This window comes from Rhizoctonia solani, chromosome 12 (genome assembly GCF_016906535.1).
Source record: "Rhizoctonia solani chromosome 12, complete sequence".
In the NCBI taxonomy this organism is placed as follows: Eukaryota; Fungi; Basidiomycota; class Agaricomycetes; order Cantharellales; family Ceratobasidiaceae; genus Rhizoctonia; species Rhizoctonia solani.
Window position 1 is genome coordinate 263,129 of NC_057381.1, and position 22,313 is coordinate 285,441.

Below are 22,313 nucleotides of genomic sequence, written 5' to 3' on the forward strand. Positions count from 1 at the left end.
TTGCCCAGCGTAACGAGGTCACAAATGGGTTGGTATCGAGTTGCCTTTTTGGTAAAGTGATTAGCTTGATTTGGCAGCATCAATTGTGTGTCTGATTTGAGGGTGTATTATGTGGACAGGAAAAGACGAAGGTAACTTGTGTAAAGAAACGCAATGAATGACGTGTACAAATGTACAGCAGATTATCAAGATCCTAAACAGGACCCGGGCCGTTCCTTGGGCTGAAAAAAACATCGGCTCCGAAGCGCTCGGCGCGTAGAGCGTCGGTGACGAGCTCGACTGGAGCGGGATAGTTGTTTCCTTTTATAGGAGGGCGGGAGGTGGACCGGGAGCGAAGAATTAAGGAATGGAAAGGAGGGAAATATATAAAATAGGATTGTTGACAAGTTACACAATGGAACGGAGGGGATCAAGGTTCGAGTTGGTCCGTGCGCCGGTGTGTGGTGTTTGAATTTTATGATGGTGATGTGTCGAGTGTCGAGTGCGCCAAATATGGAAGGCCCTTCACGACGCGGCCTCCCACCACTGAACTAGGGAGACAAACCGGGTTTTTTCGATTGGACTGCGCTGCGTGCTGGAAACACACGGGGGGAAATGGTGAGTTGGGTGATGTGGGCGGTGAGGTGAGCTAATAGATAATAGGATACGAGTGTTATGACTGCTGCCGAGCTCAACGCAGCAGAACGGGCCGAGGCTGAGCGACGACGACAAGAACATTCGAGACCCGAGGGTGGGGCGGCATCTCCGCGGTTTCGACTACGAGCGATGTCTCCGGCCTACTATCCAGACGAGCAGGAGCGAGAACGAGAGCGATCACGCGCCCACAACCGGGATGCGGCCCTGTTGCTCGAAGACGACCTTGGGTTGCGGTCCCCCGACCGAGCCAAGAAGCGTCCGCACCCGCATGAGCCTCCGTCGCCGTCGAGCAAGAAGCGCCGACCAGAAATAACAGCCGCGAGTTATCCGCACCTCCATGTTCCTGCTCGCTTGCCCAGCCCACCCTCACGTGTCCGAGACCCCAGCGATTCTCCTCCGCCCGTCGTTGTTCCCACTCCCTCCTCCACCAGAGCCAGAGGCAAGGGGTCACGCGGTGGTCGCGGCAGCCGAGGCGGCAAAGTTCCCGGCACTCGTCCTCCCCCAGCCACCGACTCTGCCAACCCCGACGAACCGGACACCAAGCCAAAAATAAAACGTCCTCGCAAATCCAAAAACGGAGTCGACACTGGTCTCCCCGAGTCCTTTTATCCCAGTGTTGTTCCCTCCCGTCTTCAGGTCCCAGACGACAGCGAGAGTGCGGCTAGTTCCCCAGCCGGCACCCCCTTTATACCCCTTGATTCCCCCTTGCCGTCCCTGCCTGTCGTTGGTAAAGTCGACCATGCCACCCTCGTCAAGCGCGCCATCCAACTCGAGGAGAACCAGCGGAAGATATGGGTCTCTTTAGCCAGAAAGGACATTCCCAAGGTATGCCATTGCCTCACATCATCCCACTCGACTAATCGACTCTAGGCATACAAATTACAAGCATCCTCCTATCAAACTAAACTCCTTCAAAACAAAAAGCTATCTTCCCTCGTTGCTTCCTACGCCAAGAAACCCTTTGGTCGCACAATCGCCACCACCAAGCTTACCCAAGTCAAATCCAAGCGTCTCATGCGCGAGATGCTCGTCTTTTGGCGCAAGCACGACAGGGAGGAAAAGGACTTGCGAAAAAAGGCGGAAAAGGCCCAGGTCGATCGCGCCAAGGTCGAGGAAGAGAAGCGAGAGGCTCAACGACAGGCCAGAAAACTCGAGTTTTTGATCAGCCAGACAGAACTGTACAGCCATTTCGTGGGGAACAAACTCAAGAGTATGTTCTTTCTATTTCCCTTGGGCTACCCCTCATTCTCTCTGCAGCTTCGGAACTGGAGCAAGGCGAAGAAACGGCTTCACAACCTTCTGTATCTGCCCCTGCCGAAAAATCCGCCGCTATTCGACATATCGAAGAAGATGGAGATCAGGCTCCCAACGCTCTCCCCGCAATCGACTTTACCGACGCCGACGAGCGGAATCTCCATCGACATGCTGCACAAAACGCCCGTGAAGCCATCGATGCCGCTAAACAACGTGCCAAGGAATTTGATGAGGCTAGGAAGCGGGAGTTTGAAGAGGCCAGGAAGAACAACGAGCGCATGGACGAAGACGAGGACGATGATGGAAACGGGGAATCTGACCCAGACGCCCAACCTGGAAAACCTTTGGTGGATTGTGAGTTGAACATTCTCACAATCACAATGGAGTCTAAGCATCGTCGCAGTGGACTCGGATGAATTGAACTTTCAAAATCCAACATCCCTCACCGATATGAGTGTCGGCCAACCCAAGATGCTTCAGGCTCAGCTTAAAGAATATCAACTCAAGGGATTGAATTGGCTTGCAACTTTGTATGAACAGGGGATCAACGGAATTTTGGCCGATGAGATGGGTTTGGGCAAGGCGAGTCTGATGACCCTATTACTTTTCTAATCACTTACCCCAAGCAGACTGTTCAATCCATTTCCCTTCTCGCCTATCTCGCCGAAACCCACCAAATCTGGGGTCCCTTCCTCGTCATCGCCCCTGCCTCGACACTTCACAATTGGCAACAAGAGCTTACTCGATTCGTCCCTGCACTCAAGACGCTTCCCTACTGGGGAAACATCAAAGACCGCACAACTCTGCGCAAATTCTGGAACAAGAAGCAGATATGCTACGACAAGGACGCACCGTTTCATGTCTTGGTCACGAGTTATCAGCTAGTGGTTGCAGATGAAAAGTACTTCCAGCGCGTCAAGTGGCAGTACATGGTTCTCGACGAGGCTCAAGCGATCAAGAGTAGTAGTTCTGCGCGGTGGAAGACTTTACTTGGCTTCAACTGTCGTAATCGATTGTTGTTGACGGGTACCCCGGTGCAGAACTCTATGCAAGGTTTGTTCTCGCTTGATCGACCCTGTTGTTTCGATGCTGATCGGGCGCTCGGATAGAACTCTGGGCCCTGTTGCATTTTATCATGCCTAGTCTGTTCGATTCGCATGACGAATTCTCCGAGTGGTTTTCCAAAGACATCGAGAGCGCGGCCGAGAACAAGGGGTCCCAGCTAAACGAACACCAACTTCGTCGGCTACACATGATTCTCAAGCCATTTATGCTTCGGCGTGTAAAGCGGAATGTTCAGAACGAGCTTAGCGAAAAGGCATGTCTATTTCCCCGACTTCTACAAACTCGAAATTAATTCTGCGCCTAGATCGAACAAGACATATTCTGCGACCTTTCTCCACGACAGCGGGCTCTCTACCGCGGTCTTCGCGCAAATGTATCCATTGCTGAGCTGTTGGAACGTGCTAATAACCTGGGAGATGCCGACAGCGCAAGGTCACTGATGAACCTCGTCATGCAATTTAGGAAGGTTTGTTCGATTCCATCAATGGCCCTTCTTACCCTTTTTTTTCATCTTCATCCCCGCCTAACAGGTATGCAATCATCCCGAGCTGTTCGAGCGCGCAGACGTCACAGCGCCGGTCTCTTTCACTTCCTTTGGTCGTTCTGGGAACCTTGCGCGCGAAGGAGATCTATTGTATTGCCCCGACTCGGCCGTCAACCCAATCAACTTCCAACTGCCCCGTATATTCGAACGTGATGGAGGTTTGGTTCATCTTCCTGGGTACGGGACTCGTGCTGGGTTTGAAAACAGGTGGTTTGGATGCGACGCGAGCTTGTGGACCAGGGACCGGTTGGGTGAGTTCCCATCCGACATGTTTGGTGTTTATTACTTAGGCGATCTTAGTTGGGTGCGGGTGGTTGTCACTTCTCGGACTTGGAGCAAACCACGTCTGGGAGTATTGCGCTTTGCGAAGGATGGAACAATTAATTTGGGGCGCAAAGCGGGAGAGAGATCTCGAGGAGTTGGGCGGATTCGCTAGGTACGCATTATCCTGATTTCGTATGCGCCGCGCCCTAAAGTTCATGCAGCGATCCGGAATTTTCATCCCACTCTGTTGCCCCCAAGTACGTTATCCCCCGCCGAAACTACCAGTATCTGGAAATTGCAGAAGGGTATCCTAAACTCGTCGACATCCGCTCGGAGCTGTGGTCCCAGTCTTGCATGTCCCGCCCTCTAATGTTCTGGCGCACAGAAGGTGCTATAGCCACTCCCATCGTCCCTTGGATGAGCGACCGAATGTTTGTTGAGCGCTCGAGGAGGACTTTGGAAGCTCCTAGAGAGTCGCTCTTGCTCTTTGGTCTACCGAGGAGCCTGAAAGAGGCCCCTAGTGCCGTCGGAATTTGGAATAACCAATTCTCTATCGTACCTTCGTCAGGACTACTGGCCGCATCGAGAGCTGAACAATTACCAGTCACGCCTATGCATATCCCCGAAGCCAAACGCCTCATCTACGACTCTGCCAAGCTCGCCCGTCTCGACACACTCCTGACCGAACTCAAGGCCGGTGGCCACCGAGTATTGATCTACTTCCAAATGACGCGTATGATCGATCTGATGGAAGAGTACCTCGTTTATCGCCAATACTCGTACCTTCGCCTCGACGGTGGATCCAAACTCGAGGACCGACGGGATATGGTCCGTGATTGGCAGACCAATCCGAATATCTTTGTCTTTTTGCTCAGTACCCGTGCCGGAGGTCTCGGTATTAATTTGACCGCTGCGGACACTGTTGTTTTCTATGACCATGATTGGAATCCGAGCAACGACGCCCAAGCAATGGATCGCGCCCATCGTTTAGGACAGACGAGGCAGGTCACGGTGTATAGGCTTATTACCAAGGGGACAATCGACGAACGAATCGTGCAACTTGCAAGGGTTAAGAAAGACGTGAGCCTCTATTACTATGTGCCTCTTGAGATATATTTGACAACTTATCTGTGGACAGGTTCAAGACATTGTGGTCGGTAACAAACAGTTCACGGAAGCTACGACGTCTAAAGAAATCGTGTCTCTTCTACTGGATGATGATCAACTGGCGAATCTTGCTACCAAGGGCATGCCCGATACTCAAGCTCAAGTTTCGGGTTCATCAACGCTAATGGCATCGAATCGTGATTTATGGGCTGACGAAGGCGACGAATTCTTTGGCTCATCAACCTTGGCTGCTCCCAAGGAGAATGTGGATGAGCCCACACCGTCGGCCACGGGTATGAACACGCCCAATGCCATGTCCGAGCCTGTATACGGCCGGGGTCTCAAAAAGGATGGAACAAGAAAGTTGAAACCCGGTAGGAAGACTGGCCCAGGCGGGTCCAAGGCTGAGAGGAGGAAGAAGCGTGGGCCTATAACGGGAGATACGTTGCCGGACGAGCTTTAGGAGCTTATTGCCAGAAGCGATAGCACACGAGAGTTGGCTCGGTCCAGCTTCCTCTCGATATCTTATTTTTTTCTGATGTTATGTGGTCTGACCATTTTGTCTCGGCTTTTTGTCATCTTTTTGTAATTGGTAGTTTTTGTTTCGCATTTTTTATACGACAATTCTCATTGATTTTCTACCCAAATTTTCATGCCTGTTAGCACATGTGGGCATCCATTATGCGATGATATATTCATATGAACCAGACCCTTTGGGAAGCCCACAGTAAAAGAGCGTCACCCATCGGTCTTGAATGCGATTCCTGTATTCAGCCAGGACGGTTTAGACACCTTGCAGACAAGATTCAAAGGTGACATTGTGCTTTTCTTGCACTTCGCTCGTGTTAAGGATTCCGGTATGTTGGTAACTGATGCTCTTCGAACTATTTTATTTCGTGGAATGGCCCTACAAGTAGAAGACAACCAGCCATCTATCAATGCTGTGATCCCAATACATATGGGTTCTTCTGAACAATCAATCACAACCGAAACAACTTCTGCAATCAGCCTGCAGTTCAAGAACCGGAAATGCTCGTTCGACTGTCCCCGGCAACCGTGCAATTATAGTCCCCGGCCTCGAAATTAGTGAATTCACAATATTTATTTCTTCCAACAAGGCACGACACCCAGTTTCTTACAGTTATCTCAACCAGCAAAGTTTATTATTTTCTTACCCCTTTTAGTATCGGGGATCCCCAGTGCCTCCATCGCTGTCCTCGACCGTTGCTTGCCCTCGGGCTTTGGCTTCGCTAGCTCTGCCCTAGGTTCGCACTTTTTCTCTGCTAACTCCCTCCGCTCGTCAATTACAGCCGCTGCAATACCAGCCCGCAGCGATTTGAGCGGGACCTGTATATGACACTTGCTGGTAGGTATCTCGCTATCGGGATCCTCGGCACAGACTCGAAAGAAATCGTACGCATCAAGGTGTAACACATCATCTAACTGGGCAGCATTGGCCGGGTCCTCTGAATACACCCACTATCAAAAAGGTACTATCGTAAGCCAACTGATTGCGGTTTATCTATATGTATCTCTTGGACTCACAAGTGATTGACCACGCTGCATGATTTGGCTATTACAGTTTGAATACGAGGCCGCATTGTCTGAATCTTCTACAATTGTGTCTTTGTTTGAGTCAAAGGACACTGACTCTACGGGGCCACGAAAATCTCGGGAGCGCTCCGGGACTTGCTATTGTCGGCGAGCATTCCGGAGCGTTTGGTATGACGCTCGGAAGTGCTCGTGGAGTGCTCCCAAGTGCTCGCCGAGCAATCCAGATCCGTCGGATCCTAACGAGGAGGCTCCCAAAACCGGAGCACTCCAGAGCGCTCCCGGGTTTTTGGGGGTCCCGTAGAGGAGCCACTCCCACTTGACAATGGATCATTAATATGACCCAGTTGATTCTCTTCATCAAAGGTCTTGTTGGTGTCATTGTGCACAACACCTGCTGGGTCCAATGGAGTGTTATTGCTGCACAGGGGTGAGGCAATTGCTTTGATTGGCAAGGTGTCTCTGGTGTTATCTAACATGTTGTTGCCTTTGTTGAGGAGGATAACACTGATGATCATTTAAAGTACCCATAAAGTCATTTTGAGTACTTACCACTTAGATTATTGAATTTGTCAGTCCATGGGCAACCATCCAAGGGGTAGTCAATTGCTAATATAGCACAAGAGGTGTTGGCATTTCTCTGCTATCACACATCTGCCTCTTGCTAGCTTACCTATGTCTCCAGTTGGCCAACACACCATAACATCAATTGTGACCTGGCATATCTTTGGTTCAGCCTTGTCCTTAGTCTTCTTTGGAGGGTTCCAAACAATGATCAGGAGCACAGCCTGTACAATCCCATTGGTTTGAGTTAGTAGCTTCAAGGCCCTATTCATCCCTGTGGAAACAGGCTGGGATCTCAAGCTTTCAAGTACTACTTGGCTATGAGTAGCTCCAGTATCCTCATACCCTTCTTGTATAGTGAAGCACCTGTCAGGTTGGCAAATAGATCCATGTTGTATGTCAGTGTTGCATTGCCATTGAACAAAATCTCCTGGAAAGAACATGGGGCAGCTTCCATCAACTAATTGTTTATTCCATGAAACTCATTGTGTGTCCACTTGCTGAAAGTGTTTTGTAACTTCAAAGGCATCCTGACAGTAGCTGTTGTAGACACACATATACCAAGGGAATTTATCCCTATTTTCTTGAATTTAAACAAAGTCAATTGGACAACATTTTCAATCACATGACTTTGGTGCTTATATCACACACTAAGCACCAAGCCACATCCCCATCCACACTTACTCATGACACATCAGTGACATGTGTGCATGAGTAAGGCCAACTGCAGAGCAGGGTTCTTATTACACATAGATAGCTTCTTTTCTCATGTATGTTGTATTTGTAATTAGTCACCTCTGTAATATATAAGGAGGCCAACCAACCATGGTAACACCCAGGTCAATTACCTCTTGTTGCATCCTACTCAGTGTACAAGGCCTTACAGCCAGTAACTACTAAGTTGCTACATACATAGATAGCTCACACCACCTTAAGTGGCTTCTCAGTTGTACTTAGCTAGCTTGCCATTGCCCTTACAGGCTTGGTTGCCATAGTATAGTGTCAGAGCCAACAACTACCAAGAGGTAAAACCTAACTAGTTACTGCCTAATATAGGACTTATCAACTAGTAGGACCTAACAAAGCTCAAGGCAATGCCAGGGAAGGGTAGGACAAGACCTATTTAAGTAAAATGCACTATGCTATTAAGATAGCAGGGCTAGAACCAAGGCAGGGACTATTACACTCAAGGTGCACCTGATTGTATGCCAAGGGTAGGTAGTGTGGAAGGGATAAGAGGTTGAGTTCTGAGGCTTAAGGCTCTCAGAACCTTCCTTATATATTCAACAGAGAAGGGGAAGAGTAATTACATGTACAAACATAACAACAAAGATAAGGTCACATGACCAAAGATAAGAAAGACGTGATCACATGACTAAAGGTCATGTGATAAGATTACATAATAAGCGCTAAGCGCTTAAATAGCATAAAGATGCAGATATTCATAAATCTTCATGAAAATAGCGCATATATTCACTATTTCTTTGACTTAGTGGATTCTAAGGTGGTCACGCCTCTAGGGCATGACAATAGTTGTTAGTTGTTGTAGGTAGCATCCCCACTGCCTTCTGCAGTTTCTTTTACAAGTCCATATGTCCACAAGCGCCCACTACCTAGACAGCCCTTAAGGACATCTAGGACAGTAGCTGTCTTGCTTTCTATGTCCCAATCAAACCTACATGCCAAAGGTTAGCTAGCTGCCTTACCAGAGTCAGAAATTGCTTACTTGAACCTCCAACCAGCAGTGTGAAGTTGATTGTCAAGCCTACAGGCCTTGTGTTTAGCAAGTTCTGAGACCGTAAGGATGTGTCCAACTTTGCCACTCAGTTGTGATATAACCTCTTGTGCCAACTGGTGAATGGTGGCTCCTTGCCACACCTTGAGTTTCTTGGTGGCAAATACAGTTTCAGGCTGAGGCGTGAGAGCTATAGCCTTTGGTGAGTTGCACTGATCAAGGAATGGGGTGTGTCCTAGACATCCTTAAGGGGCATCAAGGAGGCAGGTGCTTGCAGCTGGGTAAAATTAAGTAAGAGTTGCTTAAGGTGACAAGCAAGCTACCTACAACAACAACCAGCTATACTATGGTGCCAAGACACTATAAGGTGTTGGCAAGCTACCTAAGTACAATGAGAACAATGCTTAAGGCATGTAACTAAGTGGTTGCTGGCTGTAAAGCCTTGTACAATGTGTGGAGTGCAACAAGAGGTAATCAACCTGGGTGTTACCATGGGTGGTTGGCCTCCTTATATATTCTAAGTACTGGCTAATTTACAAATACAAGATATCAAATACATGATCAAATAAGAACCCTGCTCTGCAGTTGGCCTTACTCATGCATACATGTCACTGACGTGTCATTGATGATGTCATAGGTGGAGGTGGCTATGTATGCTGATTAAGCACAGAAGGGGATGTGGCTTGGTGCTTAGCATATCTTATAAGCGCTGAAGTCACATGATTGAAAATCTAGTCCATTTGCCTTCATTTAAATCCAAGAAAATGGGAATAAATTCCCTGGTATTGAGTGTGTCTACAACAGGGTGGTTTTGTTGATTTTGGAACATTTTTGGTAAGACATGAACCCAGTAGAAAATTGGTCAATAGATAGTTGTGTCATGTGTATTTTACAACCCAAGATCAATTTAAACACTCATGTGAAAGTATTTTTTTAAAAAGAAATTCATATTTTGAGAGCTACATGCAAACTGTTACACCTTCTTGACTTATACCACTGGATTTGCCTGATTTTTCGCTTATTTTTAGAATTTTTTGCGGACTTATTATCTTTACTTTTTCAATCATGTGATCTTGGCACTTATTACACCAAGATGCCACACCAAGATGCCATGCCAAGATGCTGTGCCAAGGGTGCTTAGAAGAAATCCACGCTTCTGCGCAGCCCTCAGCGCGCTTCTCTTTTCACACCCATACTTCTTTTCTCACAAGCTTTGACCACCTGTAGATAGTTCTCTTGTGTATAAATACAAGGGGAAAATTGCTTGGAAACACCAAGTTGATTTTACCTTGTCTCATATCCATTGAGGAGGCATCCCAGCCAGCTAAGTAGCTGGCCCCCTAGTAGTTCAGAAGTTAACCCCTTTACCTGCGCTCATCACACCTCTTGGGCTCAGCCCCCTTTGCCAACAGTAGATAGATAGTAGTTGCCATAAGCAGCTTAGTTAGTAATAGTTAGGCCTTAGATAGTTAGATTACATAAGCAGTGTAGTAGTAGTACAGCCACAAGCGCCTGTCTCACTAGCAAGTACCCACCTTACAGTGGTGTACAACACAAACAAGGCAAACCACTCTGATAGATACACAAGGGGGGGGGAAGGAAACCATGTGCAAGTAGTTTTTTAATATACATTCCTATTCCAAACAAACAGGAGCTACATGACAACAAAGGCAAACTGCTCAACAAAACAAAAGAACAGAAAAGAAAGCACAAAAGCCAAGAGAAAACAACCAGCAATAAGAGCAGCAACAAAACAGTCCCATCAAAAAAGAGTAAGCAAGAAACTGCCTTTCTGGCATATCCAGGATAGGATACAAACATGAGAGCAGCACCCCTGCAGGAACTAAGTATAGAGTCCAATGCTGGAATGCAAAATGAACTTTGTGGCTGCTTTAAGCCCTTTGGTTGTCATGAAAAGATCCATAGGATTGAGCTCTTGCAAAATGTTTGTGAGATATGTCCTACTGTCTTCTAAAAGTGGACAATGGAATAGAAAATGTGGGGCTGTTTGGACAGGCTCACCACATGCACAATCAGCACACCATTTAATCAATGGCATCCTGGCTTTATATTCTCCAAACCATCCATGCCCTGTTGATATATGTACCAGGCAGGATGAAACAGATCTTGAAGTTTCCCTATTATTGAAAACATGGTGAAGCTTAAGTGAGGGCAGCTGCAGAATGTGGCCCTTGACAGTTTTGCATGGAAGTATTTCAGTGATTGAGATACTTTGAAGCATGCATACCACAGTACAGTCAACTGCTGCTGCTGGAAACCTCCATAACTGCAATTGCACTAAACTAAGACATTTTTCTTGTGGGGAAATGTGGGGATCTCAGATTGGAATAGGTTTGGCCACCAGGGTACACAGAGTTATATGCATCAAAAGCATAACCACACTGGAAAATAGAAAATTCTAGAAGATTCCAAATGCAAGGAATAATACAGACAGAAGGCCTGGACTTTCATAATTACTATGTACATAAAAGCAGCAATGAAATTACTTTGCTCTTGTTGCAATTGTCAGAATTCTTTCTGTTTTTCTCCTTTTTTGAGCTCTTTGTCACTCATTCAACACCTGTATTTGCTTGTCCTGGTGCCTCTATGCACACAAAACACATTCAACCTCTTGTATGCAATCCTAACCAATGTAACAGACACACAAGTCATGTTCAACTTACAAGCAGCACATTTCAGCTGCACCTAATAAGCTGCCAAAGCTGCCAAAGGCCATTGTATACCCCAAAGGTACAGACAGTCCAAGCCTTAGGATACAGATGTCTCTGAAGTAGAAAACCCACCCTTGGGTTCAAATCTTTGGCAAAATCCAACCCCAGGAATATCCAGACCCAGAGGCTGGCTATTCAATACAGTAATTGTCCAGACCCTGGTGCTGGTCCTAGCACTCATGAATACTCACAATCTGCCACCAAGGCTTGGATACCCAGCTGGTATCCAAACCTGGGGCGCAATTTTGTTGTGACCCAACTGTAAGGTTGGTCACATGCTAGTGGTGGGTGCTTGTTGTACACCAACTGTAAGGTTGGGTACACACTAGTGGGCGGGTGCTTGAGGCTGTACTACTACACTGAAATCTAACTATCTAAGGCTAACTAATTACTAAACCACTTAAGGCGGTGTCTACTGGTCTAACTACAGCATGGAGGGCCCTTAGGGCTGGGAGGTGTGGTAGGTCTGATAAAGGGGTTAACAATATACTACTGGGGGTCCTAGCTACTTAGCTAGGCTTCTGAGACCTGTCTTGGATGTGAGACAAGGTAAAATTCACTTGGGGTCTCCAAGCAATTTCCCTGCAGTATATATATCAAGAGAGCGCTATCTACATGGTCTGTGCACATGGGAGAAAGAAGTGTACATATGAAAAAGGAAGCATGCTGCAGGCTGCGCAGAAGCATGGATTTCTCCTAAGCGCCCTTGGCACAGCATCTTGGCATGGCATCTTGGCATTATAAGCGCCAAGATCATGTGATTGAAAAACTAAAGATAAAGAGTCCATAAAAAATAGTAGAAATATCCAAAAAAAAAGGCAAATCCAGTGGTATAAGTTAGGAGGTTGTAACAGTGCTTAAGGCCATATTACTACACTGCAAGTTGCTATACTAAGGCTAACTACTGTATCTAAAACTGCTTAAGGTGTCACAACCCATTCCATTCTTTACATGAGTCCTGATCTTGTCACGCCTCCAACACACTCATGTTGCACACCAACATGACCGCAAGCACGCATATACTTGCACATATGCACTCAGAACCTCCAAGTTCCCACATATAAGAGACTTATTGTTGGCATGGCTGGACTCAGTGATATTCTCTAAGTCCAGGTCACATGACCTCCCCCCCTCCAGTCCTTTATCAAATACTATGCTAAACTACTACGGATTTGAGGTGGGGGGGGATGACATAATCTCTTCTATAATAATATAATATTCAGACCTTGCCTGTGGGCATTAACATTGGCCTGCAGCTAGGGGGGCAGGGGGAGTGCAATGTCCCCAGCAACTTATATTATTCATATATCACTGTGCATCACATATACTATATATCTTTGACAGTGGATATATATGGTAATAACCTTTCCAGATATGGGTTATGACATAAGGCAGTGTGGGGGTGGCTAACTACAGTGTGGAGGGGGCCTTAGGCCTGGAGGTGATGGTCTGTTAGCTGATCTTCTGAAGACCTGTCTGTGAGGTAGACAAGGTAAAATTGACTTGGTGTCTCCAAGGAATTTTCCTACTGTATATATACACAAAGAACTGTAATTATAAATAGATAAGGTGGCAGAAAAGAAGTACTGTGTGGGAAAGAGAAGCATGCTGCAGGCTGCACAGAAGTGTGGATTGCATGTAAGCGCCCTTGGCATGGCATCTTGGCAAGGTAAGTGCCAAGATCATGTGATCAAAAAATTGAAGATATTGAGTCTGTAAAAAATAGTAGAAATATCAGAAAAATCAGGAAATTCCAGCAGTGTAACTTGTAAGAGTGTAACAAATTTATACTGTAATGCTTGGATAATACAATAAGTTCTAATATACACAATCCAATGCAATAATGCAAGTCCAACCCCTGGGCTTGAACAAGCCAATGCTTGGGTGCAGAGATAAATGGTGAGGGGAGACTGAGAAACTGTCATGACCTTCATTGGCATGACATAATTTTCTACTATTTTCTATCTTTTTTCTGAGACAGTTTCCTTTTTTGGTGTATATTTATGACTCATCAAGATCATGTGACATATTTGATATATGATGTGAAATTGTAAATGACTCATTATTTAGTACCATTGTTTTTGATGTGGCTTTCCTCATGTATATAAACCAGGTCAAGTCTTGCTGTTTAGCGGCAACTTGACCTCTTTGTCAATTCACCTGAGCTCTTACCCATCCCCTTGCCCTGCTCCCTTTTTGAGCATTAGTGCCCTTACTTAAACATCATAACCCAGGTCTTTGTTGCCCTCTACCTCAATCCATACCCCTTGGGCCTTTGTTGCCCCTCTTTGTCTCATAGTCCATTGGTGATAGAGCCATGGACTTTAAAACCTACTTGTATCATAGGTCTGAGCTTAGTTGTGACAGAAACAACAGAAGTAGGCACAAAATGATACACTGGCAATCAATTGCAATGCAACATTGCCTATGAGACCTTTATCTTGTTGATTGCCACCCATTTACTTGGCCAATCTCTCTCAAACCTTGCATGAAGTATGGTCACCTTGCACTTTGCCTCTGTGCAAAATTTTGTGTCAGTTGAGCTCATAGTTCTGTCTATGGATCTCCATAAGTGATTGCAACATTCTGATTGAAAAAATGGAACATCAAGAAATTTCTCTTCTACTGCCCTACTACTTCTTTGCAGGTTGAGCCAGTTATCTGGGGCTGTTCCATGCTCCATTGTGAATGACTAAGCAAACTCTCAGCTTGCCAGCTGCCACAGAGTTTGCATCATAGGTGGCATGTCTTTGGTTGCAGGCTGTTGGATTTCAATGGACTGATGTGCCACAGTGGAAAGAACCTGGGATGAAGGTAGCCAGGATAGGGTTATTGGGCCCCAGTAAAACAGCTAGTACCACTATATTAGCATGGGTGAGTGTGTGGAGCTCACACCAGGGACATCTTGGGTTTGGTCAAAACCTGTACCATTTTGTACAAGACATAGCACCTGCTATTGTGACAATCAGACTACATGAGTAAGCTACTTGACTTCCCAAGACCCAGATTCACCAGCAGATATGTACTCTGGGTAACTAATCTTTTTCCAGCCTGCCCTGGACACCAGGAAATCTGAAATATCACAAAACCTGACATTTTTAATATGAGATACTACCTCATCTATGTTTACTGATGTCCAGAACAGGCTGGAAGAAGATTGATTGTTGTCCTAGACGTCTGTTGGGATGTTGAGGGGATGGCGCTTGTGGCTGCAGAGTACAAATGTGAGAAAGTTGCTTAGGGCAGTGACAAGCTATCTGAGTACAACCAAGGAGCTGCTTAAGGCAGTTGTTATAACCTCCTTAACTATACCATCAGAATCGGACGAATTTTCTATTATTTTTAGTATTTTTTACGGACTTGATATCTTATGTTTTTCGATCACGTGATCTCGGCGCTTATTATGCCGAGATGCCGCGCCGAGATGCCGTGCCAAGGGCGCTTAGGAGAAATCCACGCTTCTGCGCAGCCCGCAGCATGCTTCTCATTTGTCCTCTATACTTCTTTCTCTCACGCGCACAGACCATGTAGATAGTGTGCTTTGTCTATATATACAGCAGGAAAATTGCTTGGAGACCCCAAGTCGATTTTACCTCGTCTCATATCCATTGAGGAGGACACCCAGCCAGCTAAGTAGCCGGCCTCCATTAGTCATCAGTAGTTGAACCCCTTACTTAACCTACCACACCTCCCAGGCCTAAGGCCCCCTTGCAGTAGTATAGATAAGTAGACCGCCTTAAGCGGTATTAGGATAGCCTAGTATAGTAGTAGATTACCTTGTTGCTTGTAGTAGTATGGCCTTAAGCGCCCGCACCCACCAGCGCGTACCCACCTTACAGTGGTGTACAACATTGTAAAATTGACTTCTTGTAGGCTTGATCGACAACGAGAAGCGCCCCTGTACTAGCACAAGGGAAAATATCTGAACGGACTCCCCTTTCAACTAGAATAATCAAAAAGTTGTCGGTCCCAGATAGTACCAAATTGCTATAAGGCAGATGGTGTCTAATCGCCCGCATACCACGTGTTTCGCCGGAACACAGCAGATAGCGACCCTAGACAGCTGATCCACCCGCTTGCTAAAAACCCGCTCATATCACAATCGCCAGATCTGTTGATTTGTTGTAGGGATAGTTCAACGCTAGGTGTCTGACGCAAGGGTTTAGCGTACACACTCTGCACAAAAACCGCCCATAAGTCCTGATATAGGCAACTTCACCCCCACGCCGTCTCAATCATTCCATCCACACGCTCTGGCGTCCCCCATCCCTATTCCTGTCCTACCAGCCGCTCCAGCCGCCGCTCCATTCCATCCCATTCCCAACCACCCACTTGCAGCCCATCTCCCACTCCGCAAGACCTGCCAGGAATGGAACCGGAGCCAACCCTTAGCGCTCTCCTCAAGGCTATCACAGCCCTCACCACTCAAGTTGGGTCCCTCCAGGACCAAGTCAAGTCTCAAGGCAAGCAAATCACCCAGCTTATTGCCATATGCAAGGAGACCAACGACCTTGTTGGAGACAAGGATCAGGGCGGAGCCCAAACCAAGCCTGGCCCATCGACTGGGCCTGTTACCCCTCCTACCCACTCAGGAGGGGAAACCCACACTCCAGGCACGGTTAGGCCTGGACTCAAGGCCCCGTTCCGGCCCTCTAGAGGCACGGGCTTTGACTCTGAGGATGAAGAAGAACCAAGGATCCCAAAAAAGGAGCCTCAAGGAACGCCTAAACGGCACCTTGGGTCCCTTACCCCCTTCGACGCCGGGTCCAGCGTAAAAAGGCCCAAGATGGACCTTCCAGACCCCTATAAAGGAGATACAAGGGGACGTAAGGCCACCCAATGGCTTGACCGCATGATGCTCTGGGTCGCCCTCCATCGGGACCAATTCGACGAGGAGGAGCAGATGGTCGTGTGGATCTTATACCACATGACAGACAAGGCCACAGACTGGGCGCTCCCCATCATTGGGGCAATCATCAAGGGAGAAGGGAACCCTCCTACCACCATCCAGGCCCTAACGGGCAAATTCAAGGAAGCGTTTGCTGATCCAGATGCCAAGAGGGCCGCTGCCAGGAAAATTGCGGCACTCTCCCAAACCACCACAACCTCCAAGTATGTCATGGAGTTCCGCAATCTCATGGCGGAATTAGACTGGAACAAGGAAGCCTACATTGCGCAGTTCACGCGAGGCCTCCACTGGAAGGTGAAGGAATTGCTATCAACCAAAGATAGCGTTCCTGACAAACTTGAAGCAATTTTTGCGGCTTCCATAAAAATTGACAACATTCGCCGCAAAAACGAGGAAAACCGCCCAAAGAAGGCGCCTGCCAAGTCCCCAGTCACCGCGACCACCACCTCCACTACCACCACTCAACGGGTCCAACTATCAGAGGACCCCAATTACGTTACCCCGGAGGAAAGGGACCGCCGCCGCGCGTCTGGCCTTTGTGTCAAGTGCGGTCAAAAAGGGCACGGCATCAAGCAATGTCCTAACGGTTGGAAGGCAACCATCAAGGAGGTTGCCAAAGTGGCAGAAGAGGAAGGGTCGGGAAAAGACTAAGGCCAAGGACTACCGTCAAGCCCCTGGCCCCAAAATTAGATGTGCATGTATCAGATTGCAAATTTGTATCTTTGGCTCTGGACTCCAATAAAAAGCCCCTGTTATTTATCAATCTTGAACTGCACAACTTCCCGACGGAACACCTCAGAACCCTCATTGACTCAGGAGCCACATCAAACTTCATCTCCCCCTTGATTGTGGAAAAATACAAAATCCCAAAAACCCAACTTGAAAATCCACAAGTTGTGAGAATGTTAGATGGTACCATTTCCCAGACTGGTCGCATTTGGCACCAGGTTCACCTCACAGTTTTGGCCAATGGCCATTCCCACTCCATTCCTTTTCTTGTATGCCCCATTGGCAACGCCCCGGCAATCCTAGGCATGACATGGTTAACGGCAGAAGCCCCTCTTATTGATTGGCAACAGGGATTAGTCACATTCCCTGAACAAGTCCAAATTGCCTCCAAGGAAGAAGCAGACTCAGACCCTTTAGCAGACCTTCCCCCTCAGTACCATGAGTTTGCTAAGGTTTTTGGCAAGGAAGAATTCAAGGTCCTCCCTCCACACAGGGAGTATGACATCTCTATCGACCTTGTCCCAGATGCCAAACTGTCTCCTGGCCCCATATATGGCATGACCGACGCAGAATCAAAGGCGCTAAAACAGCATATTGATGAGGAATTAGCAACGGGCAAGATCCGCCCTAGTACCTCCTCAGCAGGCGCTCCGGTCATGTTTGTAAAAAAGGCTGATGGGTCTCTCTGACTAGTTGTTGATTACAGGAAGTTGAATGATGTAACCCACAAAAATGTCTACCCCCTTCCAAGACAGGACAACCTCATGGCCAAGCTACGTCACGCCAAAATCTTCACAAAGCTTGACTTGCGCTGGGGTTACAATAATGTGCGAATCAAAGAAGGAGATGAATGGAAGACGGCCTTTAGAACCAAATATGGGCTCTTTGAATATCTAGTCATGCCTTTTGGTCTTACAAATGCTCCTGCCGCCTTCCAGCACTTCATGAATGATCTATTCAGGGACCTTATTGACGTCACAGTAGTCATCTATTTGGACGACATATTGATCTTTTCAGAAGTCCCAGAAGAACACCCGGCCCATGTAAGGGAAGTCCTATCCAGGTTAATGGCAAATCAACTCTTCTGCAAACTCTCAAAGTGCCACTTCCATGTAACCACGGTTGATTACTTAGGCATTGTCATCTCCCCCGTTGGATTCTCAATGGACCAGAAGAAAATAGAAGCAGTGACAACATGGCCCACACCTAAAACGGTCAAGCAGGTCCAGGCCTTCCTAGGGTTTGTTAATTACCTTCGACGGTTCATCCCCAATTTCAGTTTGGTAGCACGCCCCCTCCATAATCTCACAAAGAAGGAATCCCCTTGGTCATGGGGGAATTCAGAGGAAACTGCGTTCAAGGAATTAAAGGCATTGGTCACTCAATCCCCGGTTCTGATCCACTCCAATCCCGAGCTTCCCTATTACCTGGAAACAGACGCTTCAGGAGTAGCTATGGGCGCCATCTTGAGTCAAAGAGGTCCAGATAATTGGCTGCATCCCATCGCCTACATGTCCAAGTCCTTCTCAGGAGCAGAGGCAAATTACAACACCCACAATAAGGAGCTCCTGGCTATCATCAAAGCGCTAGAGGAATGGAGGATATTCTTGGAAGCAACGGACAAACCGGTACAGGTCTTCACGGATCATAGGAATCTGGAGTATTGGATGCAGGCACGGACATTTAACCGTAGGCATGCCCGATGGCGCATATTCCTGAGCAATTTCAACTTTGAGATCCACTATCGCCCAGGAAAGCAATCAGGGAAACCAGACGCCCTGTCCAGACGATTGGATTATGTTGATATATCACCAGAACCGGAGGTAATGCTCCCCGCAGAGGTCTTTGCCAATACATCAGAAGAGGAACTGGAAATTGTCACGGAAATACGCTCCAAGCTAAGGGAAGACCCATCCCTTGAGCCTATCATCCAGTTCCTAACTGAAGACGCGGATAACGCTCCTCCCTCCATTTGGAAGGCTTACAGAGACTATGACTGGGAGGAAGATTTACTATGGTATTGAGGGAAACTTGTGGTCCCAGACTCAGAGGCCCTGAAGGAACAATTACTCAGGGAATTCCATGACTCCCCACTAGCGGGTCACCCGGGTCAACAGAGAACCCTTGAACTCCTAAGTCGTAACTACTGGTGGCCAGGGATGAAATCATCAGCCAAGGAATGGGTAGAATGTTGCCCAATTTGCCAAGCCAACCAACGCGCTCATGCTCCTGTCATCGCCCTTAAACCCCTAGAAGTCCCCCCTTATCCGTTCCACACCATCTCTTATGACTTCATTACAGGGTTTCCCAAGTCCCAAGGTCACAACGCTATACTGGTGGTAATAGACTCCTTTTCCAAATTTGGCCACTTCATCCCCACTTCCAAGAAGGTCACAGCAAGGGGTCTGGCGGATCTATTCATTACCCACGTCTGGAAACTCCATGGGCTACCTGTCAAAACAGTCTTGGATAGAGGAACTACCTTCACAGGGAAATTCCTAAGGGCACTTTACCAGCGACTTGGAGTGAAACCAGCATTCTCCTCGGCTTATCACCCAGAGTCAGATGGGCAAACAGAAAGAGTCAACCAGTTCATCGAATTTTACCTACGCTCCTACGTAGCAGCCAATCATTCTGATTGGGCAGCTTGGTTACCATTGGCAGAATATGCGTACAATAATGCCAAACACGCAGCAACGGGAAAAACACCCTTTGAACTGGTCTACGGACAAAACCCAGTGATGAACCCTTCCAACGTCCCAGCCAACGTACCAGAGGCAGACAATGTAGCAGACACACTAGCCCGGGAATGGAAGGAAGCCGAGTCAGCCCTCAGACTAAGCAAAGAACGGATGACCAGGAACCAAGGAACAGTACCGGAGTACTTGATAGGAGAGAAAGTCTGGCTGGATGGAAAGAACGTAGAACTCAGGACCAATTCAAACAAGTTGGACCCCAAACGTCTTGGTCCCTTCAAAATCCTTGAGAAAATCTCCAGCCACGCCTACCGCCTAGAACTCCCAGAAACTCTGAAAATCCATGACGTCTTCTACGTTGGGTTACTATTGAAGAGCCACGAGTCACCAAGTCAACCATTTCCGGAACAACCTCCCCCTGAGACAATAGAAGGAGAGGAGGAGTATGAAGTTGAACAGATCATTGACTCAAAACGTCAACGGGGAAAGTGGTTCTACCTGATAAAATGGAAAGGTTACGGTCCAGAGGATAACTCCTGGGAACCCAAGGGACTCCTAGAACATAGTCAAGAGGAGATCCAACGCTTCAACAAGTCACGACTGAAAAAGGCTTGTGACTCCGCCAAGAGCCTTTAAGGGGGGGGCAATGTTATAACCTCCTTAACTATACCATCAGAATCGGACGAATTTTCTATTATTTTTAGTATTTTTTACGGACTTGATATCTTATGTTTTTTGATCACGTGATCTCGGCGCTTATTATGCCAAGATGCCGCGCCAAGATGCCGTGCCAAGGGCGCTTAGGAGAAATCCACGCTTCTGCGCAGCCCGCAGCACGCTTCTCATTTGTCCTCTATACTTCTTTCTCTCACGCGCACAGACCATGTAGATAGTGTGCTTTGTCTATATATACAGCAGGAAAATTGCTTGGAGACCCCAAGTTGATTTTACCTCATCTCATATCCATTGAGGAGGACACCCAGCCAGCTAAGTAGCCGGCCTCCATTAGTCATCAGTAGTTGAACCCCTTACTTAACCTACCACACCTCCCAGGCCTAAGGCCCCCTCGCAGTAGTATAGATAAGTAGACCGCCTTAAGCGGTATTAGGATAGCCTAGTATAGTAGTAGATTACCTTGTTGCTTGTAGTAGTACGGCCTTAAGCGCCCGCACCCACCAGCGCGTACCCACCTTACAGTGGTGTACGACAGCAGTGTAGACTATCTATGTAAGTTGTCATAACCCATATCTGGAAAGGTTATTACCATATATATCCACTGTCAAAGATATATATAGCATATGTGATGCACAGTGATATATGAATAATATATATTGCTGGGGGATGTTGCACTCCCCCCACCCCCCTAGCTGCAGGCCAATGTTAAGGGAGCCTGCAGGCAAGGTCTGAATATTATATTATTATAGAAGAGATTATGTCATCCCCCCCACCTCAAATCTGTAGTAGTTTAGTATAGTATTTGATAAAGGACTGGAGGGGGGGAGGTCATGTGACCCTGGTGGACTGTCAGTCTCTAAGTCATGAGCGCTTAGAGTAATGACAGTTCTGACTGCATATATGTGAGTATATGCGGCCTTCTAGAGACTGCGGAATATCCTATTAGTAGGTGGCTTGGTCAGGAGACATGCCAGCAAAGGCATGGGTCATGACATAAGTAGCAACTTAGTAGTTACTGGCTGTAAGGCCTTGTACACTGAGTAGGATGCAACAAGAGGTAATTGACCTGGGTGTTACCATGGTTGGTTGGCCTCCTTATATATTCTACAGGCAAGCTAAATACAAATACATCATATGTAATTCCTAATCCAATAAGAACCCCAATCTGCAGCTGGCCTTACTCATGCATACATGTCACTGATGTGTCATGATGACATCATAGGTGGAGGTGGCTATGTATGCTGATTAAGCGCAGAATGGGGATGTGGCTTGGCGCTTAGTGTATGGTATAAGTGCCAATGTCACATGATTGAAAATGTTGTCTGTTTCACTTTGTTTAAATTTGAGAGGGTGGGAAACAAATCCCCTGGTATATGTGTGTCTACAACAATTGTCATAAACAGAGGAAAATAGAACTAGCCAGAATTGAACCAGCTTGACCACTAAGCCATAGAGCCCTATTATTCCTCTGCTGACAACCCATGATTACACCTGCTACCCCCCAAATTTGGGCTTGGGCCAGCATGCAACCACTTGTGCTGGTCTGTTTGACTGTGTTTACAACAGCATGAGTAAGGCTGCTGATGAAGTGGGCTTCTCATTGGATTAGGAATTGGATATATTGTATTTGTAAATATCTGGACTCTGTAATATATAAGGAGGGCAATTGACCATGGTAATCCCAGGTCAATTACTGTTGTAGACACATGTATACCAGGGGATTTAATCCCTATTTTCTCAAATTTAAACAAAATTAAACAGACAACATTTTCAATCACATGACTTTGGTGCTTATATCATACACTAAGTGCCAAGCCATGTCCCCATCCATGCTTACTCAAGCAAAGTGTTA

The 22,313-nt window shown here is 47.0% G+C and overlaps 3 protein-coding genes across 3 annotated transcripts; 2 read left to right on the forward strand and 1 right to left on the reverse strand.

Moving 5' to 3' along the window:
- Window positions 1–654: 654 nt before the first annotated feature.
- RhiXN_11324 (DNA helicase) lies at window positions 655–5,333 on the forward strand (the record flags this gene model as incomplete). The annotated part of the gene is made up of 11 exons (XM_043331139.1): window positions 655–1,461; window positions 1,507–1,846; window positions 1,894–2,244; window positions 2,294–2,346; window positions 2,520–2,943; window positions 3,000–3,172; window positions 3,260–3,421; window positions 3,486–3,750; window positions 3,800–3,935; window positions 3,985–4,843; window positions 4,902–5,333. 11 exons carry the CDS (start codon window positions 655–657, stop codon window positions 5,331–5,333), a joined length of 4,002 nt encoding a protein of 1,333 aa, XP_043184649.1.
- A 683-nt stretch (window positions 5,334–6,016) lies between these two features.
- RhiXN_11325 (uncharacterized protein) lies at window positions 6,017–6,436 on the reverse strand (the record flags this gene model as incomplete). Its single annotated transcript, XM_043331140.1, has 2 exons — window positions 6,017–6,349; window positions 6,416–6,436. 2 exons carry the CDS (start codon window positions 6,434–6,436, stop codon window positions 6,017–6,019), a joined length of 354 nt encoding a protein of 117 aa, XP_043184650.1.
- Window positions 6,437–15,821: 9,385 nt separating this feature from the next.
- Window positions 15,822–20,422, forward strand: RhiXN_11326 (Retrotransposable element Tf2 protein; the record flags this gene model as incomplete). Its single annotated transcript, XM_043331141.1, has 4 exons — window positions 15,822–16,996; window positions 17,020–17,748; window positions 17,797–19,107; window positions 19,165–20,422. The coding sequence occupies 4 exons, from the start codon at window positions 15,822–15,824 to the stop codon at window positions 20,420–20,422; spliced, it is 4,473 nt and encodes a 1,490-aa protein (XP_043184651.1).
- Window positions 20,423–22,313: the final 1,891 nt, after the last annotated feature.